The 26,426-nt window shown below is 38.5% G+C and overlaps 1 protein-coding gene across 3 annotated transcripts in view; it reads right to left on the reverse strand.

Moving 5' to 3' along the window:
- Positions 1-493: 493 nt before the first annotated feature.
- LOC127570264 (calcitonin gene-related peptide type 1 receptor-like) overlaps positions 494-26,426 on the reverse strand; it is a 76,118-nt gene continuing 50,185 nt past the window's right edge. For all 3 annotated transcript variants that reach the window (XM_052015622.1, XM_052015632.1, XM_052015642.1), the window contains exons 4-13: positions 24,488-24,604; positions 19,846-19,958; positions 19,668-19,759; positions 15,417-15,543; positions 7,798-7,951; positions 5,913-5,973; positions 5,728-5,794; positions 5,364-5,582; positions 3,978-4,019; positions 494-2,817 (exon numbers count right to left, since the gene is read on the reverse strand). In XM_052015622.1, the coding sequence (XP_051871582.1) occupies positions 2,596-2,817; positions 3,978-4,019; positions 5,364-5,582; positions 5,728-5,794; positions 5,913-5,973; positions 7,798-7,951; positions 15,417-15,543; positions 19,668-19,759; positions 19,846-19,958; positions 24,488-24,604 (1,214 nt within the window). In that variant the 3' untranslated portion in view covers positions 494-2,595. The remainder of the gene's footprint in view (positions 2,818-3,977; positions 4,020-5,363; positions 5,583-5,727; positions 5,795-5,912; positions 5,974-7,797; positions 7,952-15,416; positions 15,544-19,667; positions 19,760-19,845; positions 19,959-24,487; positions 24,605-26,426) is intronic.

Below are 26,426 nucleotides of genomic sequence, written 5' to 3' on the forward strand. Positions count from 1 at the left end.
CCTCAAATTTCAGCATTCTGCTCTATTGTTCCAGATACCCTGAGGATAAGCTTACAAGGATGAGCTTATCCTCAGGGAATCTCATTTCCAATTCTGTCATCTAGGCTATGTTAGGCATATGTCAGCCAAAGTGATTGAACATAGCCTGGCTCAAAGTAGGTTTGGTTGCTGAAGTTGAACATGGCAAAAGTTGCAGTATGAGTGCAGAGGGTAAAAAATTATCAAATTGTAAGTGCCAATGTCACAAAAGATTAGGATTGTTGCCAATAATTGCATCACTGTTCTAAGCAAACAATCTGTCCCTTCATTACTGGACTATGTCACAGAAAAGATTACAAATATCATTCCATGTGGCAAATTGAAAGCATTCTGTTTTTACTGTTCTTCACAAAAGCAGAGAGCATAATCTAAAAATACCATCAATTTTGTTGCAAAATTTGGCTTTCACGGTTCAGTTTGCAACCCATGAAATTAAAACACATTCCCACGTGAATAACATGAATAACTTTATTTTAATTTTTCCAAATATTTAAAAACTTTATATAATCCTCTTAAAATGTTATGGTCACAGCACCCTGCAGAAACACAGATCTGTCATCACACTTAGACACACATGCACATCATTTAGGTTTGTTATGCTGAAAGCACTCTTTTATTAAGTTCTTGACTCTCATATTCATTATCACACAGACTGAACAAATGATTCTCTCTTTGACAAAACAAAACATTCAGCTGTGGCCACAAGCATTTCAGTGAAGACATTAATAAACATGAAAATCAAAACAGTCAAAAGTAAGCATTGACATTCATACAGCAGATAATAGGTTGAGGAGAAAAGATCCACTTTGGTTTGGATGAAAGCTATATTTTAATGATTTTAGAAACAGAATACACTTTTAACTGAAACCTTATCTAGGATTTACACTCTGCCCACTATCATTTCTTTAATTCCATCCCCAGAGTTAATCTCAAAAGCAGGAACAATTTGCCCCATGAGATCATTTATGTATTGTAACCGTTGTGCAACAGTGGAGAAATCTAGTGCGTTGGAAACTCAAGATGGCAACTATCAAACAGATTAGATTATGACATTTGTACCACTTATTAATCAGAATTATTTGTTGCCATTAAATTCAAAATTTGCTTTTTCAATATTCCGTAGACAATTTATTATAAACCATTTCAAAAAGTCTCCTCCATTTTCATGGAAGGTCTGTTATCCACAGTATAAATACATATCCTTTCTTAAATGTTACATGTTTGCCTGGTTTCCCTTTCCTACTTTTTTTCATGATGTTTGGTTTCTTTACGTAAAATCTAATAAAGAGATAATGATGAATTTGATGGTATCATCGAAAGAGTCCATGAATCTTCAAGAAAGAATATTTGAGGGTAGTCAGCGAATGAGTGGGATTAAACGTGTGCAAAAAAACATTAATGCAGACTTAATGGACCAGAGAACCATATCTGTACTGAAATATTGTATGATCTGGTGTATAGATATTGGCTTTAGTTGCCACACATTGTTGTGTTATGTATGAGATTGTTTTTAAGTATAAAAGATCCAATAGAATATGTACATAGAGTATTTTGATACATATTTAATTAGAACCAACTTGAAGAAGTTCCATCCCTCATTTTCCTTACAGACGTTGTCAAAGATTCTCCTCTCTCTCTGCCTACAAACGAATTGATGTGAAATGTCCAGTATAGATTCCAAGTCATTTTGGAATCTGAGAAAAACTTGGAACATGGAAAGCAAAAGTTTATTCCATTTTTGGTATATAACCTCAAACACACATTGCACATGTCAAAAATGAAATACAGTCACACTACCAGGAAAGATCAAAATGTGAAAAGAACACTTTGCACATTTTGTTACAACTTTTACTCACCAAGCAATAAATACACCGAAATTTCACAAATCATATTTACAGAGAAAAAAGTTATAATAATTGAATACTATTCTATTTTCCAGCATTAAGAAATTCAAAAGTTCAATACTGCAAGATAGTTATGTCATAAGGGTTTTCTTATATGATAATTATAAGAGCTTGTTTTAATATAAAATATAGAAAACATAAAACTAATATATCATTAGGGCAGTGAGCCTAAACCCTGAGGGAATGTTAAGAAGATTTTATTCTTCACCAGTTGAAGTTACACCAAACACAGAGATTGGAATTGATCAGCTGTATAATAATATCGGCACAAGTGAATGATTGTACAGTAATCAGGATATTAAATCATCCGTGTGACAAAGACCACCTTTCTATGAAATTAGAATCAACTATTGCACCTACCTTTGCTGCCTGACAGTTTGCAGGATAATTCCTGCTGGTAGTGTGAAGACCAGAAATACAAGAACATTGCAAGTCTCCTATTTCAGTGGAAGAGACTTTCTTCCAACAATGTCACAGGCCATAGTTTTATCTGTTCTGACTTTTATTTCATCAGGTGAAATAAACAATTGGGAAGTAACAAGATGATGGCTGATGATGAAAATAACTTTCAGTGAAGACCGAACTAGGTCTTGAAAGGAGAAAGTCTATGGTCACTGAAATCTTCATCACTGGCAGGCGCTCTTGATTTTCTTTAGGTATGTGTTTCCCCAGCTTTGACACCAATGATTTCAATGTCATGAAAATTTTTTCCATTTGCATATTCATTGCTGGGATCATGATTGTACAGGCTCCCGTGTACTTCTGTGATGGAAGTTCCAGTGCAAGAGGTAGAGCGTAGGCCTTCTGAGTGTGTCAGACTATTCCCAAACTGAATGTTATACTGCATCCAGTGGCGTCTTAAAATACCTTGAACCTACCACAAGAAGGGAAAAGATCTGTCATTTCTATCATGTTAACTTCTGCTCAGTATTCTCATTCGCAATTTTGATAGAATAAATTCAGTAGGAGTTGATTGATTATTTGTTTCGGACCAGAACAGACCAGTTGAATTCTGTCCACAACTAACAGTGATATTTCACTAATATTATGAATCATTTTATCATGATAAATACGGGAGGAATTCACCTTTGCTGAATACACAAATATTAGCCACCAGTCATACTCAGTCATAGAATATGATTCCACTGATTTCATGCACTTGGCTCTGGCAACTGAAGACTAATTTATCTCCATTAAACCTCTGTAATAACAGTTTTCTATTTATTTTTTATTTGTCTAATTACAGAAAATTTAGGTTTTGATTTCATTAAAATGAACTTTATATTCTTCTGTGAAACACCTAACTTCAGGTTCAAAATGTTTTATTAAAAAACTCAGATCTTTTTTGGTGTGTATAATTTCTAATCTGCATTCAAATCCCTTCTAGATTTAAAGATTCTCCAAGATTTATACAGCCAGATGTTGTAATTCATTATAATTGAGCATGGCAATTTTTACAAAATGTATATTATAATTGTGGGTGATAATGTCATGGCTATTCAGCAAAGTGAGTTGAACTTTACATATTCCTTTTAACTCCATAAACACATTTTGATCAAAGTTTATATAAAAAGATTGAATGGGTTATTTCTAGTATTTAAGGAGGATGCAAACCATTTTGTTGTTTCTTACAGTGTTTTTTGTCTCCCAATGATATCAGCATATTTTAACATTTCAAATAACCTACAGCATGCATTGCATGAAAAATTATGTTCTACCCAATGAAATAAGCACATCAGAAGATCACAACCATGCTCTATCTATGGAATATGTTTAGGTACTCCCAACCAATACTGATTTTCCACAAGGTTCATAATGTCTGTATAATCCCTAACTTCTGGAAGCTGGCTTTCTGAAAATAAATTTCTCAAAGGGTCTCTCTTTACAGAACTTGCTTCCACAGATTAAAGGGGATGCATGGCACTATAATGGAACTGACATGCAAAATCTGAGACCGGATGGGCCCAAATGTCTTGTCTCAATTGTCTTGCCAGAAATGACATTTAAAGGAGTAAATACATCAAAATACACTACCTCTCCATTGAAGAAGCAGAATATTGTAGCCACCAATAAACCCTAAGAAAAGAAAAAGAAATATGAGCAAAATATCATTTCATTGCCAAGTAGTAACTAAACAGGCTGGATATTGTAGCCTCAACGTTTTGCTCACACACTATCAATCCCTTGGAGGGCGTGTAGCAGATTGGCAAGGTGGAAAAGAGGATGTGGTCAGCCCTCACATTCCTGCCTTCCAGCATATTTTCCCAATACATAGGACAGGTGGGACAGAATTTACTCACCTGCCTATTATATAGAAAGCAGTTGCAAATGAGGGAAATGTACCTTTCATCATACTTCCCAGTATTTGCATCATTTGTTGGACACACCAGGCTGGGTTCAGTATTCAATGTTACCAGAGTAGGTGGCTGGAAGCTTTCACAAGCAAGACTACAAGGGAGGACAGTGAGTGGTGTTACATCAAAAGAAACGGCAGTTATATGTGTATCTGGATGGTGGCTAGCATTCATGGAACAGTAAGTAAACATGTGTCATTTCCCTAAGGAATGCAACGGCTGATTGACATTCCTACTGAATGACACTTAACAGAGGTTTAACCAACATAAAAGTCACAGTAATACTGCAACCAATAAGCTCAACCAAAAAAAAGAGTTACAAATTAAGTCAAGTAAATACAATCAGAACAAATTCTTCACAGGATAATTGATGCCTATTAATACTTTAATAAATTGTGTCCACGCTGTCAAAGTGAAGGATAGTTTGCTTATGTAGAGTGCAAGTTTCAAATTACCTGAACTTGCACCTGAGTTTAAATTTTCACAGAACCAGCCTTGTGTTAACACACAGTTTAACAATTAGCAGGAACCTTTAGCACCACATGATAATGAAAAAAATGGTTACTCAGCATCTTTACAGAAGACAGATTTTAAAACTATTTGCCAAAAATGATGAAAATTAATTGAACGGTTTATTCCTTGCTACTGTTTAGGAAATGCAACAGTTACTGACTAATGCCTTGTATTTTTCTTGTACATTAGGAAGTTTGGAATCCACATCCTTAAATGGGGAGCCCGTCCATCACCTCTACAAACAGTAACATTAAAAGTGAAAGTAGTTGCCTTAAAATTCAATTCCATTAGATGTTGTAAACATGCAGAATAACACAGGCGACCATTACACTAGACTTCTAAAATATGGTTCCACTAATTCAACAGGAGTTGTTACTACATGTTTAGTGCTCTTGACCAAGGATACATTTCCCACTGAGAGAATCTTGGTTGGACTAAAATGCTGCCAAGCTCCTCTAACAGTTTAATTATTTCCCTAGAAATATATTTATTCCTTGACTTCAAGTGTGCGGCAAGCGGAAAAAATGATTATAAGCTTAAAAACGTTTCCTACCTGATAATGCATTAAAATATGCATCACATAGTCATAGACTTCTTCAGCTATTCGGCCTTCTGGCTTCCATGGGACCAGGACAAACTGGATCCCAAGCAGTGGAACTAATATCAGGGTCGCCCTCACGGCTTTCATGTACAGGTTTGATTCTGTTCGGTGTGTGACTTTCAACTTGGTTATAAGGACACGGACGATGTTCAGCAAGAAAAACAAGTTTACCTACAGAAACAAAAATGACTGTTAGGACTCTTCAGATGTAAATGTTTTCTTTGTAATTGAGTGATCTGCATAATAGACATTTCATGCTCTACCTTCCATTTTGGTCGACGTACATAAATACTGTGCACTTGTCATTCAAACTTACCAGTAAGGCTGCACAAATAGGGCCATGAATGATGTATAGCAGATGAGTTTCAGAACTAATCCAGCAGCTGTGTGTAAGAAATTCAATTTAAAAAGTAAGTAGATTCCCACTTTCATCAAAAAAATTATGTGTAATCTTTTTTGTTGCAATGCAAAAATACACACATATACAAACAAGTCACTTACTTATCATTGTAATATAAGCTTCTTGCTATTGCGTGTATTGTGGCAGGAATGAGTGGGAACCCTGCAAAATAGAGCATTAATTAGTTTGTGATCAATGCATTCCAAAATGTAGCTGCTTGGCTGTAACATAGATTGTTTTCACTGATAATGTTCTGTGAGGGTTGCAATAGGCAGCCTGAAGTTTCCTTTGTGTAATGTAAAGTTAATAGAGCACTGTCTAATGCATTAACCTTCAGGAACACCACTGGATACAATGACAGTGTCTCCATAGAAACAACTAATGACCCATTTCCTTGAATGTTACCAGGATATCAATAGAGGAAAAAAAAATGAACACTTAGATGTGTTTCATTCCTGGTGCAGCAGATAAACTCAGGCATGCAAACTGGTGGTTACAAATGAGGTAAAAAAAAACTCACTGGGTGGATACAGATGCCTTTGGCTCACCAGAAACAGGATGTTCTAATGCTGCAGAAATGGCAGGGAATATATGGCCACTGCCATGCTATATCACTGGGTACCTTAAGTATCCTCTTTAAAATCGAAATCTTACCCCTGTGTACTTCAGGTATTAATTGCCCGTTGCAAGAGAATGCTGAGTAGTATGTGAAGTATAACCTGTGTGAAATGCACGTGTATATAATGGGCATCAGCTGCCAGCAGAGAAAGCAAGGCCACTACTGAGCAGGACCCTTTCCCACCAGTCCCAAAAGTGCTTCTCCCCAAACTAGCCCGGGCTGCTGTCCCTTCTGATTACCACTTCCCAACTTCTCCCTTTGACCAGCCCTCTCGCAGCCTGAATGTTGATGAGCCTTCCAATACTGGGGCACTAGAAAAATCAGGGACTCTCCCAGGAGTAAAACAGAAAAACAGGTCAGGCAGCACCTGTGGAGAGAGAAACAGAGTCAATGTTTCAGTGAATGACCCTGTAGGTCAGTCATCCAAAATATCAACTGTTTCTCTCCACAGGTGGTACCTGACCTATTAGTATTTCCAGCATTTTCTGTATTTTTATTGTAGATTAACTGTTTCTCATAGATTACTGTAGATTATTGTTGATTTATTGTAGGTTAGCTGTTTCTGTCTCCACCAATACCTGTTTAGCACTTCTAGAATTTTCTGCTTTTTTTATTGTAGACTTACAGCATCTGCAGTTTTTTAATATGATTTTCAACTTTACCAGGATGCTAATTATTCTCTTGCAAATTGCAATCTTAATATTATTTTAGCCAAAATAGACTGGGGCTCCTGACAAGACAAAATAGCTTTTTGGTATGGTTTCCCTTTCAAAAACCATTCAGGGTGAAAATCCATCCCACAGTTTTAAGACATGAACTTCACGTTTACGATTAGACTTCTTTTGAAAGAGTTGAAGGAAGAGTTGATCTTGGGAAGGGGGTAACCAGAAGTGGCAGCAGCCCAGTCTAGTTTTGGGGAGAAGCACCACTGGAACTAGTGGGAAAAGTGACCTGCTCACCAGTGGCCTCCCTTTGACTAGACTGGCCATTCTCTACACAGCATTTCAATCATGTTACACTCTCCACACCAGCTAGCATTCTCCTGCAATGGGAAAATAATACAGCATGGGGACAACATTATGATTTTAAAGAGACCTAAATCGGTTGCTTGCAAAAGAACGTGCCATTAAACAATTTGAAATGTAACTTCCCTGGGGAAATCAATTTCTTCATTTCTTTACAATCTCATTACTAGCATTGTGTATCTCATTTCAGATAAAAATGATAGTTTTCAGAATGGCAAACCTTAAATTAAAAACTGTGTAAGCATTCCACAAACATTAATGCAATGCAACTAAATATTTAAGTCCTATGCTGCAATTCAAGGGTTAAATAACAGACAGTACTGAACTTTAGAAAGTACATACCCCATCCAAGAAGATAATACCATAGCAAGTGTTGTTTCTCAGCAAAGACAGCAACAACAATCAGTGTGTGAAGGTAAATTCCTTCACACAACATCCAGAAATAATTGCAGCCCATTAAGTACAAATGGATGAACATGCACACTTTACAGCTGACCTGCAAGGAACAAGGGAGAAGACTTACAGTAAGACTGTGCATGGGGCACCACACTAGGCACAAGATGAAACTATGAGAACTTTGAGAACCAAAGTCAGATTCACTCCAGTGCTAAATATAGTCTAAATTTGCAGCAAAGAATTTTATTCAGGGCATGGGAAGCAGCCTGTGCTATTCAAGCAATAGTTCTTTCTTTCTAATTATGTAATGTAAAGCAGTGGGTCATGGTTAATTACACCGGTCCAAAACTGGAAAATGTTCTGTAATTAGCTGGGCAGCTCAATTAAACAAGGAGGACGACCTGAGCAAACAGCAAAGCACATTTCTCTGTGTTTCCATGTAGCCTAGCAACACTTGGGAACAATTTTTACTAAGACAGAGAGAAATCAAGCATGGGTAGTAGAAAATAAGGAAGCAATGGCAGTTTAGTTATGTTGATTATTTTCCTCTAAATAATCTTTTACCAGAAATACAGGGAATAAAATATTTGCTTATTATAAGAATGAAAAAAATGCATTAAGTTTAAAAGGTACAGAGAAAATGTGCTTGTTCAGGATTAGTTAACTTTATTAGTTCTTGCCCACATCAAACAAAAAAGTGCCAGTGACTGGAGAAAACTAAACCACTTCAAAGATCTGAAAGTTCACCTTCTCATGAAATTTACTCGCCCACTGCAAAACAAACAATTTAGAAATTATTTTTGAGAGAGCAAATATGCTTTGAACAGCAACACTACAAATACAATTTTAAAGCAAATTCTCTATCGAAACTTGAATCATCTAATTTGAATGTGTTGGCCTTCTATATCACATTTTGCATGCCAAGTCTGCTGACTCAATAGTAACTCTGTCAGTGCTAGCCATAAAACCATGTTGGTTCTTGTATGTCTATGTGAGTTCCCATTCTAAAAGTGTGAGCTGCCAGGAATGCAATAAATCACTGGTTAACAACCAGATAACTCTTCAACTACTCTGCACTTGTGAGCATACTTCAAACACAAGCATCATACAATTTCATATACTACACCCCCCCCTTTTAAAAAGAGTAATTTACATAATAATATTATCTGTAAATTTAACCTTTCCACAAGTTTTCTGGGTCACTTTGATCTTCTTAAAAGATCCTATGTCATTGGCATTGTACCCACTTCTTGACTGAAGGACAATTTCACATCTTGACTCAATTCAGTAAAGTGATGAATCATTTCTTTCCCCTGCATCCATAGGAGGTGCAACACTTGTCACTGCACTTCCTTCCTCATCACCATCCAAGGACCTAAACAGACCTTCCAGGTGAGGCAGAGATTTTACATGCACTTCCTCCAACTTGGCCTATTGCATTCAGTGCTCGTGATGTGGCCTCTTCTACATTGGGGAGATCAAGCATGCACCAGGTGACTGTTTTGCAGAGCACCTGCCCTCTGTGCATTGGTCATCCTGAGCTTCTGGTTGCATATCAATTCAGTTCTCTTTGACATATACTGGCTTTGGAGGCGGTGCAGAGGAGGTTCACCAGGTTGATTCCGGAGATGAAGGGTTAGCCTATGAGGAGAGATTGAGTCGTCTGGGACTATGCTCACTGGAATTCCCACACCGACCTGTCTGTCCTTGGCTTTCTCCACTGCCATGGTGAGGCCAAACACAAACTAGACCAGCACCTCATATACTTCTTGTGTAGCCTACAGCCAAATGATATGAGCATTGAATTTTCCAATTTCAGATAACCCACTACCCCTGTGTTCCTTTCCCACTCAAAACTGTCCACCCAGGGTCTCTCTCTTTGTTCACCTTTTCCATCCCTTATCCCCCTCCCTCTTGTTAAGTAGAGTAATCACCCTCCCCCACCTAGTCCTATGTGCTTATCACCCACATGCCTGAGATTATTCCCCTTGGTTCACCTTTCCTATCTCCTCCCCCATCTGGTTCCATCAGCCCATCATTCCTCTCTTATCCGGTTCCACCTATCACCCACCAGCCTCTATCTCAACACTCCCCCTCCCTTCTCCCACACTGGGTTCCATTTGCTCATCACCTACCCTTCCACCCCCCCCTCATCTAGTTCCATCTACCAGCTTCCAGCCCCTGTCTCACCCCTCCCTTTCACCTCTATATACTGGCTATCTTCCCTCTACACTCTCAGTCCTGATGCAGGGTCTCTACCCAAAGCTTTCACTGTTCCTTTGCCTCTACAGATGCTGCCCGACCCACTGAGTTCTTACAGCAGTTTGCTTTTTGCTTCAGATTCCAGCATCTGCAGTCTCTTGTGACTATAATTTCTTTGACAGACTCAGAACACAATCAAACTTAGTTCAGCCAAATCTTGATGGAAGAATAGAAGAGAGGCAGTTGAGGCAGATACAAAATTTGATGCAGCCATGTTAAAGACACTTTAAGCAGTATAATGGAATTCATGTGTTAACACCACCTAACAAATCTGACATTTGGATATGTGATATTAAAAATGGGAGACAAAATGGGAAGCGTTTCTATTCCGCAAGAGTCTCCTCAAACCTTTGACATATACTGGCTTTGGAGGTGGTGCAGAGGAGGTCCACCAGGTTGATTCCAGAGATGAGGGGGTTAGCCTATGAGGAGAGATTGAGTCATCTGGGACTATACTCGCTGGAATTCAGAAGCATGAGAAGGGATCTTATAGAAACATATAAAATAATGAAAGAGATAGATAAGATAGAGGCAGGAAAGTTGTTTCCATTGGTATGTGAGACTAGAACTCAGGGATATAGCCTCAAGATTCAGGGGAGTAGATTTAGGATGGAGATTTTTTTCCCCAGAGAGTAGCGAATCTGTGGAATTCTCTGCCCAAGAAAGCAGTAGAGGCTACCTCATTATTTAATATATTTAAGACACAGTTAGATAGATTTTTGCATAGTAGGGGAATTAAGGGTTATGGGGAAAAGGCAGGTAGGTGGCTCATATCATTAGGCTGTAGGCTACACATGGCCAGATCAGCCATAATCTTAATGAATGGCAGAGCAGGCTCAACGGGTCAGATGGCCTACTCCTGCTCCTATTTCTTATGTTCTTATATCTTTCCTTTATTTTCCTTGTGTGATAACACTCTTCCCTTTAAATACATGCATTCAATTTACCCCATGCTTCTGCATTCTTTCAACTCCTCAGGTAAAGAAGTTTCTCCTAAATTTCTTATTGGATACACCTGTAACTCCCTGACATTTATGGCCTCTAATTTTGGTCTCCCCAATAAAAGTGGGCACATCTTCTCAACATTTATTTGAGCAAGACTCTTCAGTATATTGAAGCCCATTATCAGGGGTCTCCCTGTCTCCTAGTTATAAGAGCCCCGCCTGTTCTGCCTTGGTTTGCTTTACCAACACAAAATAACATTTCCCATAACCTACTGGGAATGTCAAAGTCACTTGCATTGAGTCTCAATAGTGCCTTAGGATATTGCAATTAAACTCAGCTCGTCACCTTGACCTCCAAGCAGAAGTTAACAACAGTGTCAATTTTTTTTTAAAAAGTTGTTTAACCTGATAGATCGTCATGGCAATGGATGTATACTCGAAAAGGAAAAGATTGTAGGGGTATGTAAATGAGCAAGGGAGTGAGACTAATTATGATGTTCTTTCAAAAAGCCAAAGAAACTAAAATAGGTTTTTTATGATACTGTATGATTCTACTCTTCTCTGAGATAAAGTATGCAGACACATTAATCTAATTTAAAGCTGGTAAGATGGGAAAAGCAAGTTGACTGTTACCAGAAATATATAAAACTCATTAACAATATCCTTCTGAAGGGAACATTGTTTTCAAAGGCAAATCATATCTGTCAGCAAGATTAAGATCAATAGGCATTATTGACTTAAGGACACAGCTGGTGAAAAGGATTCTGTGAATACTTGATGACACTCTGAGCAAAAATAAATAATTTTCATGCTTTTGTTGGTGGGTTGAAAATGCATTTGAAGAAAATTTTCAGAGGGGTAATCTTCAAAACTGGTGTTTATCTTTGACCCAAAGTCACTTGTAGTGTATTAATTCATTTCTATCGAACATTGACCAGAGGCAATAGGGATATTGATATTGAGAATCAAATCATCTCTCTTGAGAATCAAATCATCTCTAGTTACTATTTGTGTTGGGAAATTTTATTTGTGGCACACATTCATTAATTGTATCAATTGTACTATTAGATTAAAATCCTTGTGTTTTCATTCAGTTACCAAAAGAACATTTAAACAGATATTTCTGATAGAAATAGTACCAGTTGATTTTCACTTTCAGAGGATTTAGCAACTGCAAAAAATGTACACAAATACAAATCATGTGCTGAAAGAGAGGACTTCGCAGTCAAATGCATTTTTAATCACTTAGTATTCTGTCACCAGATGTTTCTATTTGATTTCCCAGTTAATTGGGAGCTACTGTCTGTTACCCGCATACCCACTAAAACAGAAAGGGGTCATGTTTGAGAACTGTTACCGATGGGAATGAGGCAATAGTGGGCTGACAAAGGTAATTCACCTTTTGTTGTCCAGCTCCTGCTGCCACTCAAAATAAATGGAAGCCACTTAAATCTGTACATTGGATTCTTTAACGTTATAGGGCTCTGATGCACTTTTCTCAGGCATCGATTAGTTGCCTTGCTGCAGAATCACCTCTCTGTGTTTACCTACCAATGGTAGACAGTCCCAGAAATGGAGCCGCCAGATCCTTAATCAGTCAGTGAGTAGCTTACAACATGTGAGCAGCCCCAGACAACGCAGAAATGTAGGGGCAAACATAAAAGCTGCATCAATCTCCTGAAAACTGACCCTTTCACCTTCCCTGTGGTCACAACCACTTTGTTGAAAAGCTCTACGTAGTTGTTCAGTAATTTCCCTGGTTTGTGGTATCTCTGTAAGTAAAACTGAAGCATATCATTTGCAACTTTGGTGATGAGCTTCGGACCACACTTCCACCATTGTAACATTAGCTGATTCTATCCCTGCCTTAGTTCTTCTCTGCTGAAACCCTCCACCCTTGGACAAGGATTATCCAAGGGTGGAGAGTTTCAGCAGAGAAGACAATGACTACAATACACTTTGGGCTGGGCTATCTCCTTCTATCCTTTGTGAACTTGTAGCCATTTAAACCCTGCTGCCTGACTCACAACTCACATGAACTCCGTTAGCCTTGTGCTTTCTGAAATACTTTAGCTCGTAGTAATGCAATGTTTTGATTTTAAAATTCCCAGCCTTGAATTTAAATTGCTCATGGCCTTGCCTCTCACTTCCCGGCCTCACAACCTGCTCAGATGTTTACTGTCCTCCAATTCTAGACCATTCTCCAATGTAATTGCCCCTGCTCTAGATAACCATGCATTCAGCTACCAAGGCCAGAAGCTCTATAATTGTGCCACTAAATCTTTCTGCCTAGCTCCATGAACACTACCTCATTATTCCTCTTTTGCACTATTTATTTACTTTTGTAACTTGTAGTAATTTTTATGTCTTTACGTCTTGCACTGTATGGCTGCCACAAAACAACAAATATTACGACATATGTCAGTGATAATTAACCTAATTCTGATTCTTTCCTCCTTTCGGTTGTTCCATGAAACCGCTTACTTTGGCCAAACTTTTGAACATCTGCTTAAAAGTCTCTTTGTGAATTGGTGTCAGATTCTAGGGTCAAAGAGAGATATAGCACAGAAATAGGCCTTTTGGCCCATAAATCTCTTCCAACCATCAACCATCCCACACTAATCCCATTTTTATGCTCCCCACATTCTTATCAACCACCCCCCCCCCCCCCCACCCGATGTATCACTCACCTCAGGTAATTTACAATGGACAATTAACCTACCAATCCACACATCTTTGGAATGGGGGAGGAAGCCAGAGCACCCAGAGGAAACCCACATGCTGACGGGCAGAACATGCAAAATCCATGCAGACAGCACCCAGGGTGAGGGTTGAACCTGGGTCGAGCTGCACCACTGCGCCACCCTTCTGTTTGATAATACTTGTGTTTGGCACCTTGGGATGTTTTACTACATTAGAGGAGCAATATAAAAAGAAGTTGTTTATTCAGTACTGATTTTTCCCGATCAGCAATGGCCAGGTTTTTGATGCTCTCACCTCTGAGGCACAAGGTTCAGGGTTCAGGTCTTATCCCTAGCTGGGTTGGCACTGTGGTCGGCATGGACTTGTTGGGCCAAAGGGCCTGTATAAGTGGTGTATTACTCTATCACTTACTTCAGAAAATGAGCACAGGAATCTGTGCTGATACACTAGTGCAGTACTGGGAGAATGTTGCATTATCAGAGATGCCGTCCATAGCATTGGACATGAAACAGTGTCCCCATCTGCCCTCTAAGATGGATGTTAAAAATCCCCTGGTACAATTTCAAAGAAGAGCAGAGGAGCCTTCCCTCACTTCCTGGAGTATATTGTATTTCTCTTTCAATCGGTATCACCAGAAACAGAGTATCAGTGCATTCATCACTTAGTTGTTAGTGGAAGCTTGCTGTGTGCAAATTTGCATTTGATTCATTACAATGATAAGGCCATAAGACATAGGAGCACAACCAGGCCATTCAGCCCATCGAGTCTGCTCCACCATTTGATCGTGGCTGATTTATTTTTCCCTCTCAACGCCATTCTCCTGCCTCCTCCCTATAACCTTTGACGCCCTTACTAATCAAGAATCTATCAACTTCCGCTTTAAATATACCAATGACTTGGCCTCCACAGCTGCCTGTGGCAATGAATTACACAGATTCACCATGCTCCAGCTAAAGAAATTCCTCCTCATCTCGATTCTAAAGGGACGTCCTTCTATTCTGAGGCTGTGCCCTCTGGTCCTAGACTCTCCCACTACTAGAAACATCCTCTCCACGTCCACTCTATCCAGTCGTTTCAATATTCAGTAGGTTTCAATGTGAGATCCCCCCTCATCCTTCTAAACTCCAGCGAGTACAGGCCCAGAGCCATCAAACGCTCCTCATACGTTAACCCTTCCATCCCCGGGATCATTCTCGTAAACCTCCTCTGGACCTTCTCCAATGCCAGCACATCATTCCTTAGATATGGGACCCAAAACTGCTCACAGTTCTCCAAAATACACTCACTTGCTCCCCCTAACTCTCTCAAATTTCTGGCACATTGCTGGTGTATTCCACAATGAAGACTGATGCAAAGTACTTATTCAGTTTGTCCACCATTTCTTTGTTCCCCATTACTACTTCTCCAACATCATTTTCCAGCAGTCCGATGTCCACTCTTGCCTCTCTTTTACTCCTTATGTATCTGAAAAAACTTTTGGTATCCTCTTTTATATCATTGGCTAGCTTACCTTCATATGACTACACTTCAAGAAGTGTGAAGCACATTATGATGTTCTGAAGCTGTAAACATCATAAATTTTAAAAACAAGCTTTTCCTTTCTTTCAGATATCAAACTGATCTCTGCAGTTTATAACAATTATCTGATAAACTTACCGGATTACTTGCAACAAACTTCTGATTATTTGCCACAGCTGTTAGCCAGATGATAGTGATAATGGAGTTACAAACAAATGAGAAAAATAGATTTTTGTGAAGTGTTATCCTCTGGCAACTTAAACTCCTACAAAAGAAAAATGAAAGGAAACAGATTAATTTAACTATTCTCTTTGTTCTATGAATGTTATCATTAAAATCACTCATTTTGACTTATACTAGCATTGCCTTGCTTATTCTTGACAGCTCCTATATTTCTGTCTGAAATCAAAAGGACCAAACTATCACTTGCAATTTGACAAAAACACCATGCCTTAGCTCTGATAACATCTCCTTGTCTAAGCTGCTGGCTCATCTTAATATCCATATTCACTGCCACAGTCTTTCTGGCATCAAGTCAAACATTGGCAAGGAAGTTTCCTGCTGATTACCACCCACTGTCCTCCCCCAGTATTCTTCCATGTCGTACAGTGTCTAGAAAAGTACTAGGAGAATCAAAGGCAATGTATGTACTCCGCTTAGGGAACTTGAATTTCTATGTAGCATTGTAGAGGCTACGTAGCACCATCAGCAACAAAGATAGGTGAGTCCTGAAGGTCATGGCTCCCAAAATGGGGTCTGAGAGAATCAACACAAGGGAGAAACCTACTTGTACTAATTGTCACCAATTTATCTATCATAGGTCTATCTGTTCCTGACAGTATTCAAAGACTATGATAAATTAAATTCTGAACAGATTTAGCAGCTCAAAACTGTATGTCCATGAAATGTAGCCTGCCAACACCAACAAAATACAGTATATATGTTTCACCTCAGTCTATAATTTCTTGACAGGGTATATCCTATATTCTACCACTACTATCAATCAGGGAGATAACCCTAATTCATAGAATAGAAAATTTATAAGGACAGAAGCCATTTGACTTATCATATCTGTGGTGGTTGAAAAAGAGCAATCCAACCTAACCCCCACCTTCCAGCATTAGTTTTGTCTTCAAGAAGAAATGTAAAAGATTTTTTTTTGCAAGAGCATTAAGCATACCTAAATGAGGTACCAAGGCAGTGAAGCTATAACACAGGACCACTTGCACAATAAACAACAGAAATAACACATCATGGACAAAAGAGGTGAAATGCCGGTGATATCTCCCTCATTCATCCATGTATGGCAGTGGATAATTAAACAACTAATGGGTAAAGAAGGCTCCATGAACATTCCCCATCCTTAACAATAAGCAGATACCAGCACATGTCTCAGTCCAGGCTGAAGCATCTGCAACCCTCTTCAGACAGATGTACCAAGCAAATCCATCACTGCCTACTCCAGAGGTCCTTGTTGTCACAGAAACCAGTCTTCAGCCATTTTGATTCACTCCACATGATATTAGGAAATGGCTGAGAGTACTGAATACAGAAATGGCGATGGTACCTGACAATATTCCAGCTGTGGTGCTGAAGACTTCAGCTTCAGAACTATCTTTAGATCAAGCTAAGCTGTTCCAATGCAGTTACAACACTGGCATCTGCCCAAAAATGTGGGTAAGAGGCTGTGTATTCTGAACTGAGTGACTCACCCACCAAAGCCTTCCCACTACAAGCCAGGCATATGACAGAATACTCTCTACTTATAAAAATGAGTTCCGTTCCATCAACACTCAAGAAGCTCAACACCATTCTAGACAAAACCACACTATTCAGGATTGGCACCCCATCAACCCATCTTAAATATTTACTCCCTCCAGCAGCAGGGTAACTTAGCTACACTGTGTATCATCTATAAATGTACACATGTAATTCACCAATGTTTTTCAGGCAGCAATTTCCAACCTTGCAAACTCCACCACAAGTGCAAAACATAAAAAGGAATGTCACCATCTGCAAGTTATCTTCCAAGCTGCACACCATTCTGATCTGTAAAATATATTGTCATTGGGTATGAAAATTGGAGCTCACTGTCTAACAGCACGTTGGTTGTGGTTGTTGAAGAAAGTGTCTGACTATCACTTCCCCAAGTACAGTTAACAATGGTTGTTAAACGCTCACGTTGCCAGTGACACCCACTTCCTGAATGAATGAAAATAAGTTGTGTTTTGCCTGGTGCTGAAGACTGTAACCCATATCATCACATTGCCACTTCCCTAATACCTCCTGCATCTCACTAATTCATCCCAATGCTGCTGAAATATCCATAGTTACTTCGCCATCATATGTAAAGTCCAACACATCCATAACCTCATACCTGCATGCTACCCCTCATTAATATTGCTTCTCTCTTCAACAACCTTATTAGATAGAACTTATAAGTTCTAGTTCACTTTGTGCTGAATTCAAAACCTGTCTCCTCATCATCAAATCCTTCCCTGATCTAGTCACTATCACCTTCTGCAACCACCGGTAAACAATATTCCACATTGGTAGGGGACACTGTATATTTGTATAAAACACAAAGGAAAAACTGGACCAAGATTAGTAACTACACCGAAAAATTGTCAAGTCTAGTGTAATAAGACCCCAATAATGTGGTACTCAGTATAAAATCAATAGATGTGCTTGAAAAACCCCACTAGCAATAATATGTTTTAATCTGTAGATTGGAGCAAAATACATTATAGAGTTCTGATAGCACCTCTTCCCTTCAAAGCATTGGGCCACGAAAGAATTTAAATCCTTGTCGGAAAACATTTTCTTTTCTTTCTACCCTGCAAATGTCAGAAAACAAATCAGTGCCTTAAGTCACCATTGGAGTTTTACAAATGATATGCTGCTACATTTCCTCTGTAGATCCACTTCAAGGAAATGGTGTCCTCAGATAAATCTAAGGTAAACAACTATAACTGTTTTCAACACGAGTGAATAATAATCTCTGACCCTTCATTGAGATGACATTATTAACAAATTAATGTGGTGTCTTGGCCTGTTGTCATTCCTCTTTTTCTAATTAGTAACTTGTACAAAGTTCTAACATTCTTCAGTACCTATCTTATTGACACACACATAAACCCAGCCAGATGTTTTGTCTTGTATATTTCCATTTCCTATATGGGGCTCACAGCAACACAGTTGTCAAGTGTCTGTCTAATAATTTAAGCATAGCATAATATAGCTAAGAATTAAAGATGCAATGAAGCATTTCTGATGCCCAACGAATCTTGTACAGCAATTGCATAACAGCAATTTATTCAGTAGAAGCCAGGAAAGTACAAACTAGCAATTTTTTTTTACTTCAGTTGTACTTCTTACTTTCAACACTGACATATGAGATGCATTACAGCTCCTGGGATCTGGGTTCAATCCTGACCTCTGGTGCTGTCTGTGTGAAATTTGCAGACTTTTTTTTGTTATCGCGTATGTTTCCTCCGGCTACTCTGCGGTTCCTCCCATGTCCCAAAAACATACGGGTTGGTGGGGTAATTGGCTCCTGTAAATTAGCCCTAATGTAGATAAGTGGCAAAAAGAATCAAATGGGGAGTTGGCGAGCATATGCGAAGAGAATAAATTGCAGAGTCACAGGGAAGTAAGAGGGGAAATGGGACTAATGGGACTGCTCTTCTGGCAACTGCCCTGGATCAGATAGGCTGAATGATCTCCTTCTGTGTTGTTATAAGAGAAACATAAATGAAATCAAAGACCCCACCCACCCAGGTCATTCTCTCTTCTCACCTCTCCCATCAGGCAGAAGATACAGGAGCCTGAGGGCACATACCACCAGGCTCAAGAACAGCTTCTATCCCACGGTGGTAAGACTATTGAACAGTTCCCTTATACGATGAGATGGACTCTTGACCTCACAATCTACCTTGTTTGACCTTGCACCTTATTGTCTATGTGCAATGCACTTCCCTATAGCTGTGACACTTTACTCTGTACTCTGTTATTGTTTTTACCCTGTACTACTTCAATGCACTGTGTAATGAATTGATCTGTATGATCGGTATGCAAGACAAGTTTTTCACTGTACCTCAATACAAGTGACAATAATAAACCAATACCAATACCCACACTGCATATTTAGCTTGCTACTTAAATAATATTAAAATAGAAAAGTGGCATACATTGTAATTTATGTTACATAAAAAATTAGTTTTATTCTTGAATAGTACCAACATCACAATATGAGCAGGCTCTATGCTTGGCTACTTAAAAAGAGTCTAGCATTCCAATGCTTCACACTACACCTTGTTTTGAATTCAACATCAAAGAATATCCACATAATGTATCAGTAACATGAACAAATAACTGTGAAGTACTTACTTGAAGTAAAAGAATATGCCAAGAGAAATCAGCAGCGAGGCCATTGATAATCCATGCCCAATCACTGCCAAGTACAATAAATTCAATGCTGTCTGTTTTGAGAAAAAAATGTTGATTATTATATACTATTCTCCAGTTATTTAATAATTAAGCAATGAATTGCAAACAGAAATTCTACCTTTAGCTTTTCCTTTGTATATGCATTACACTGTGTGTAGTTTGTCCAGGTTCTGTTACTCTCTGGGTGTCGAAACCATTGTCCAGTTTCATCACAAATCTTTATTGCTTTCTCTATTTGAGAAACAAACAGAATAAATTTCTCCCAACAATGTAATAAGTATCAGGCTAAAACTTTCGGTAGTGTTATGCTAAAGGGAAATGACAGTTTTACCAGAATGAAGAGATGGAAATAACTTTAATCGGCAGGCAAACCGGCAACATAAGGGACAGTCTGCAGGTGTAACTTCCATGTACAGTTTGCCACAACCAGCTTACATCGTATAAATATTAATTACATTCACGTTTATTCTTTCCAGTTGCAGATACCTACTGACCAAGAGCTTTTATTAATCATCCAAAAATGGCCTGAAGCCACAGATTGAGTTTCTCAGGCTGTACATTATTAATGGAAAGGGAAAATATGATATCTTCAGTTTCCATCAGGTATCAAATCATAAACAACATTGTTAATAAGTGTATTTATATACTCCTCATATCAAAATTACATTAAAGTGTTAGTTTTTACGTGTTGTGACAATTATTACAAAGGCTATTTTTTAGTAGTTTACATTTTTAACAAACTGCTTTCATAGTAATGGATTCACCAGTTATCCCACTAAATATCTTCACTGTATTAAGTGCGAGTTTTCCTAAGTTTAGGAACAACAATTGAAAAGGTGCATTTCCAATAAAATTATTTCTCATTGGCAGCTGAAACTTACTGTTAAGAGGTGGCATCAATAATATAATTACAATAAAATTCACATTTATAAGCAAACTCTAGGTGCTCTTCTGGCACTTAAATTATTGTCAAACCCAAACAGAACTCCTTACATAAAATGGAATAATATGAGTATCCAGCTTTAGGTAAACCCAATGATACAATTTTTTTTCTCTACTCTGGAATACTATGAACTTGTCTCATACTGGCTGAGGATTGAGGGTCGTATTATTATTTCTGTTGGAGACGCATTAAATGTACTCATCAGGAGTGAAATCAGTGGACCTGGTTTACAAATGTTCATCCCTGGTTTGCAATTTTAATGATATACTTTCGGCCAGAAATCAGAATATTCACCATAATTGAAATTCTGTTAAATGTGGCCATAACAGTGTATTAATCAAAATGAAATCCAATAACTCATGTGAATAAACAAAATAATTATGATCCATTTGTAAAATGTTCTGTCCTTGAATAAATCTTAAAGTCTGATGAATGCACAAGGGATAAAGCACTCATCATCCCTATCTGACAGCATTTGAATGTAATGTTCCATATGGATCCAATCTGAATTTGGAAATATGCTCAAGGCTATAAAGCAGCAACACCACTCGATGCAAATTAATGACATTGGGACCACCTTCTCATTCTCCTTTTATTTCAAAATAGTGCAATTTAATCTTCAAAAATACAGTGGCCTTATTACAGTGAACAGAATCCATCACACTAACCAATACCTGTTTTGCTCCATCTCATCACATTTGGAAATTGGGTTCATAATCATTTGACATTGGTTTCTGAGCATCTTCCAAAAGAGTAAAAAGCTATTGCTCTACTTAGGGAATCTTAGAGTCCTAGATTCATACGGCCTGGAAACAGGACCTTCAGCCCAACTTGTCCATGCTGACCAACATGACTGCCTGACCCAGTCCCATCTGCTTGTGTTTAGCCCATATCCCTCTAAACCTTTCCTATCCATGTACCTGTCCAAATGCCTTTTAAATGTTGTTAATTGTACCTGCATCTTTGAATTGGAATTCTGGCAAGGAAACATTCGGAGTATCTCCTTTCATGTGAGTAGAGTGCATGTGTCTAGTGAGAGTTATACACCAACTTTACTGTCAAGGTCTTAACTTTAATCATTTGTATAATGTAAGCATCCAAGATGAAATTTGTCGGGTTGGTACAATCTGTGCATTGAAAAGTTCAAGACACCTGATCATTTCCTATCATGCACATCCAGTTTCAATGAAATATGCAAAATATCCTTGAGCCTGAAGGTATACGTATACAAATTATTCTGTCCACAATGGCCATCTGGAGCTGCCAGTTGCAAGCCATTTTAATTTCCCTTCCTATTCCCACACCGACTGGTCTGTCCTCGGCCTCCTCCACTGCCAGGGTGAGGTCAAATGCAAACTAAAAGAACACCACCTCATATTCTGCTGGGTAGTCTACAACCCAATGGCATGAACATTGAATTCTCCAATTTCATGTAACCTCCCTTATTTGGTTCCACTCTTCACTTCCTTTTCTTGTCAGATTTCCATAATCTGCTGCCATTTCTTGCCTCCACCTATCACCTCCCAGCCCCCGTCGCTATCTCCACCCTTCCCTCCCCATCCAACTCTATCTGCCAATCAACCCCTCATCATCTGGATCCACCTATCGCTTGCCAGCTTGTGACCCACCCTTCCCACTCAACCCTTCATACTGACTATCTCTTCTCTACTCTGTCAGTCCACATGAAGGGTCTCAACCCAAAATGTTGGCTGCCCATTTCCCTCCACAGATTCTACCTGAGTTCCTCCAGCAGCTCATTTTTTGCTACAAATTATTCTGGCCCACTATGTAGTTGATAACAGGAAACGTACTTACTTTTAGATAGTTCATGCGAAGTAAGGGAAAGAACAACATATAATACCAGTAATGGTAAGAAGTCACAAAGGATGTTAATGAAGTGCCTTTTTCATAAGGTTTTAACACTGACCACATAATAATATTACAGCAGAAGCTTGTTCAAAAGGCAGATTTTAAGGACAGACTTCAAGACAGAATGACAGAAGGTTTAGGGAGGGAATTCAAGAACCTAAGATGTAGAAAATTGAAGGCAAGCGGCAGTGCAATGAAAATTTTAAAAATGTGTAAGATGCCAGAATTTGAGTAATGTGGAGGTCTTGGAGGATTATCATGCTGGAGGAACAGAGACTGACAGAGAATGGGACTATTGAGGCTGACAACGTTTAAAATTCTTCATTAATATAGCACTAAAAGATATGTCTGCCCTAAACAGTCTAATTTGGTTTCAGTACACTCATGGTACATTAAATGAAGGTTTACTTGTTAGAAAGTCTCAAATCCAGTTAGTTTAGATTGTTTATGATCATTGCAAAACTTTTTCCATGTGAGAGAAATAACTATGTGGTGGGAGAAGTTGACGGCTGGATCAAGTGGAATGTGTCAAATTTTGTGAATGGCAGGCAGTCATTCAACTCCTGACTTGACTCCTTAACTGAACTTCCCATATGCAAGGGTCTAAAGGAATGACTAGGTATACCTGGTATTGCAAAATTCGATCCATCCCAAAAACACTTCTACAACCTGAATTACAAGTATACAAAATCTCAGTTGTTGCTACTTTAAAAAAATTAAGGATTATAATTAAATTTTTTGTGGCAAAAGGGGGTTTGGGTCTATGTTATAAAGATTACTAAAATTATATGGATCATTGCAAAAAACAATCTCAAAGGCTAATTGAATGGTGAGTTTTTATTTACATGAGTAGAATACAAGTTGTTAGAAATTATACTGCAGCTCATCCAACTTGTTTTGATCCCACTTGAAGGATTGTATTCAGTTCAGAACACCATACCTTAGGAAGGATATAGCAACCTTGGAAGCAATGTAGTGTACATTTAGTAGAAGGATTTGAGGTGAGGTGAAACAAATAAAGGGTGCCTTCCTGGAATTTAGAAGATTAAGGGGGAGTTTGATCAAAAATTTGAAGGAATTCAGAGAAACTCATAGGAGGGATAGATGGAAACTCTTCATGCTGTTTGGGAATCCAGGAAAAGGAGACATGGCCTAAAGAGTAAGAAAAATTGGGAACGATTTCAACACTCAAAAGACAATAAACATTATGAACTTTTTTCTGTAAACAACAGTTGGTCCTTTGTCAGTTGTTAGTTTTAAATCTGAGTTCGATAGTCTTACATTAAGCAAACGTATTAAGGGAGTTGGGAAAAAAGACAGGTATTTGAAGTGAGGTTACAAATCAGTCATAATCTCAATGAATGTCAGAAAAGGCTTATGAGACGTAGTGGCCTACTCTGATCCCTATGTTCGTTGCAGCTGTTGACTGTTCACATTTGGCCAAACATGTAGGGAGTGACGAGATCCTGAAAAGGTCACTTCACAGATGTGCCCTGTATACTATTGTGGGCCAGTGTGAAGCAAAGTGTTAGAAGGGCATTACAGTAATAAATAGTGAGTCCTACAATCACAAGGGAGGTCCAACACATGGGTCTTACAACCTCACAATATTTTATGGCACTTCTTCGGTCAGACTGAGCAATTCATTCTCTTGGACAGTAAAACGACTCAGAAGCTGCTTCTATCAGCTTGCCAGCTCTCAACTAACCTTCCTGTACTGCCAATGTTTAAATGTATTTAAATCAGGGTCAGTACATTGCAGCTCTGAACTTCCTCTGTTCAGGATTGTCACACACTAAGGAAAAATTATAAAAGGAAATATGAGGCACAGCTGTTGTTAAGATTAGGCAAAACTAATGGAGTTGAGCAATCTTCTAGTCTGAACTTTGCCAATTGTTAGTACAGTGATTACTTCAGTTTGGAATTACGATTCAATGGGTGTTCCTACCTGATGGATCAAAGTCTTGAAAATAGTCTGGACATCGTTGGACAGCCACTGTCCCTGGAGGAGTATCTTCCCAGCATAACCATCCATCCCAGGTTCTGTTACAAGCAGTGCCTGTCGCTGGTGGAAAGGAAGTATGTTTGACATGCGGTAGTAAATATTATGTTTGTCATCCATATAATTATTAACTGCAGCCTTTTCACAACTATTGCACAGTGACTAGTGGAATTACATTCTCCTTTATACAAAACATTGTCTTTCATGAAATAGTGCATGGAAAATTATATACTTATTTCACAAAGAATTGCACTGAATTCTACAGCACAGAAACAACACTACGCAGCTGAATAGGTTAATGCTAGAGTTTATGGTCCGGTCAATCTCCTGTTTTGCTGATGACACAGAAATAGGTGGGAGGGCATGCTGCGATGAGGATACTTTAACACTGCAATGAGATAGAAAGATGGGTTGTGTGACTGGGTAAAAACTTGGCAAATGGAATTTAATGTGGGGAAAGTGCGAGGTCATGCACTTCATTAGGAAGAATGAAAGGCAGACTATCATCTGAATGAAGAATGATTGCAAACGAGTGGAGTACAGAGGGATCTCGGTGTTCTTGTGCATGGAACACAAAAAAATGTTAGCATGTAGTTAGGAGGGCAAATGGCATAATGGCCTTTCTTGCAAAAGGGTTGGATTTAGAAATAGAGAAATATTGTTACTATTGTACAGGGTACCGGTGACGCACACCTGGAGTACTGTGTAGCATTAAGAAAGGATATACTGGCAGTGGGGGCAGTCCAAAAGCGATTTACTGCTCTAATTCTTGGGATGAGAGGTTTGTCCGATCATGAACAGATAAAAAAGTTAGATCTGATTCTTTGGAGCTTGAAAGAATGTAGAGTGATCTTAGTAAAACATGTAAGATCCTAATGGGAGCATGACAGAATAGGCTTTGAGATGTCTTGAATGAGGAATATCAGAGGTAAGGGAAGGAGGCAGACATACAAAACTGAGGCATGTAGGAACTTCTTTCCACACAGGGAAGTGAATCTCCAGAATTCTGGAAACGGCACATAAGAGGAGTTGAGGTCTTGGGGAGTTCAGCCATGAATTGTATTGAATGAAGGCAAAGGCTTGAGAGGCCAGGTGGCCTACTCCTGCTCCTATTTTCTTGTATTCTTGTTTTTCACTCTTTTATCACCCCTGCTAATAAATACATTTCTTTCTCCTCTATTTACTCATCCTGCTTCCTTTTAACAAACAATAGGACTAGCTTATGTGAGACCTCACAGTCTGGCGCCTCACAGCATCTACCCTTCTGGGAAACATCGCATTGAAAAATTGTTATGGCATTGTGGGTCAGTGCTTTTCTGCTCTCCAAACAAGAATAAAATCCTGCAAAATGTGTACTCAATCAAAAACTTTCGTAAGAGTGAATAAGAGGAATTATTTCTGTTGTCAGGGACGTTAGTAATTATAGGAAACAAATTTAAGGTTAATAGCAAAATAGCCAGTCAGGAGACAAAGGGAAATGATTTTATGCAGCAAGATGTTACAATCTGGAACACCTTCTTGGGTGCTGATTCAACACTAACCTGCTTATGGGAATTAGATGAATACTTTGTGAAAAAATATTTAGTATTTTAGGGAATAAGCAAGTGAGAATAATAGGATATCTCCTTAAAATAGCTGGCACATATACAATATCTCAAATGCCCTCTTCTGCCTGGTACTCTTCAATTATTCTAACATTGCCCAGATGTGAAATTTAAGTGGCATTACTGTATTATATGAAGATACTTCACATTAAGGTAGTGCACAATCATATCATTCCCATTATTCAAGCTATCACCAGTAATTATAAACAGTGCTCAATAAATATCTTCATGCCATGCACAGGAATCGTCAGGTGAAGATATTTCTAAATGAAATAAATTTC

Source organism: Pristis pectinata, chromosome 1 (assembly GCF_009764475.1).
Source record: "Pristis pectinata isolate sPriPec2 chromosome 1, sPriPec2.1.pri, whole genome shotgun sequence".
NCBI classification, from domain to species: Eukaryota; Metazoa; Chordata; class Chondrichthyes; order Rhinopristiformes; family Pristidae; genus Pristis; species Pristis pectinata.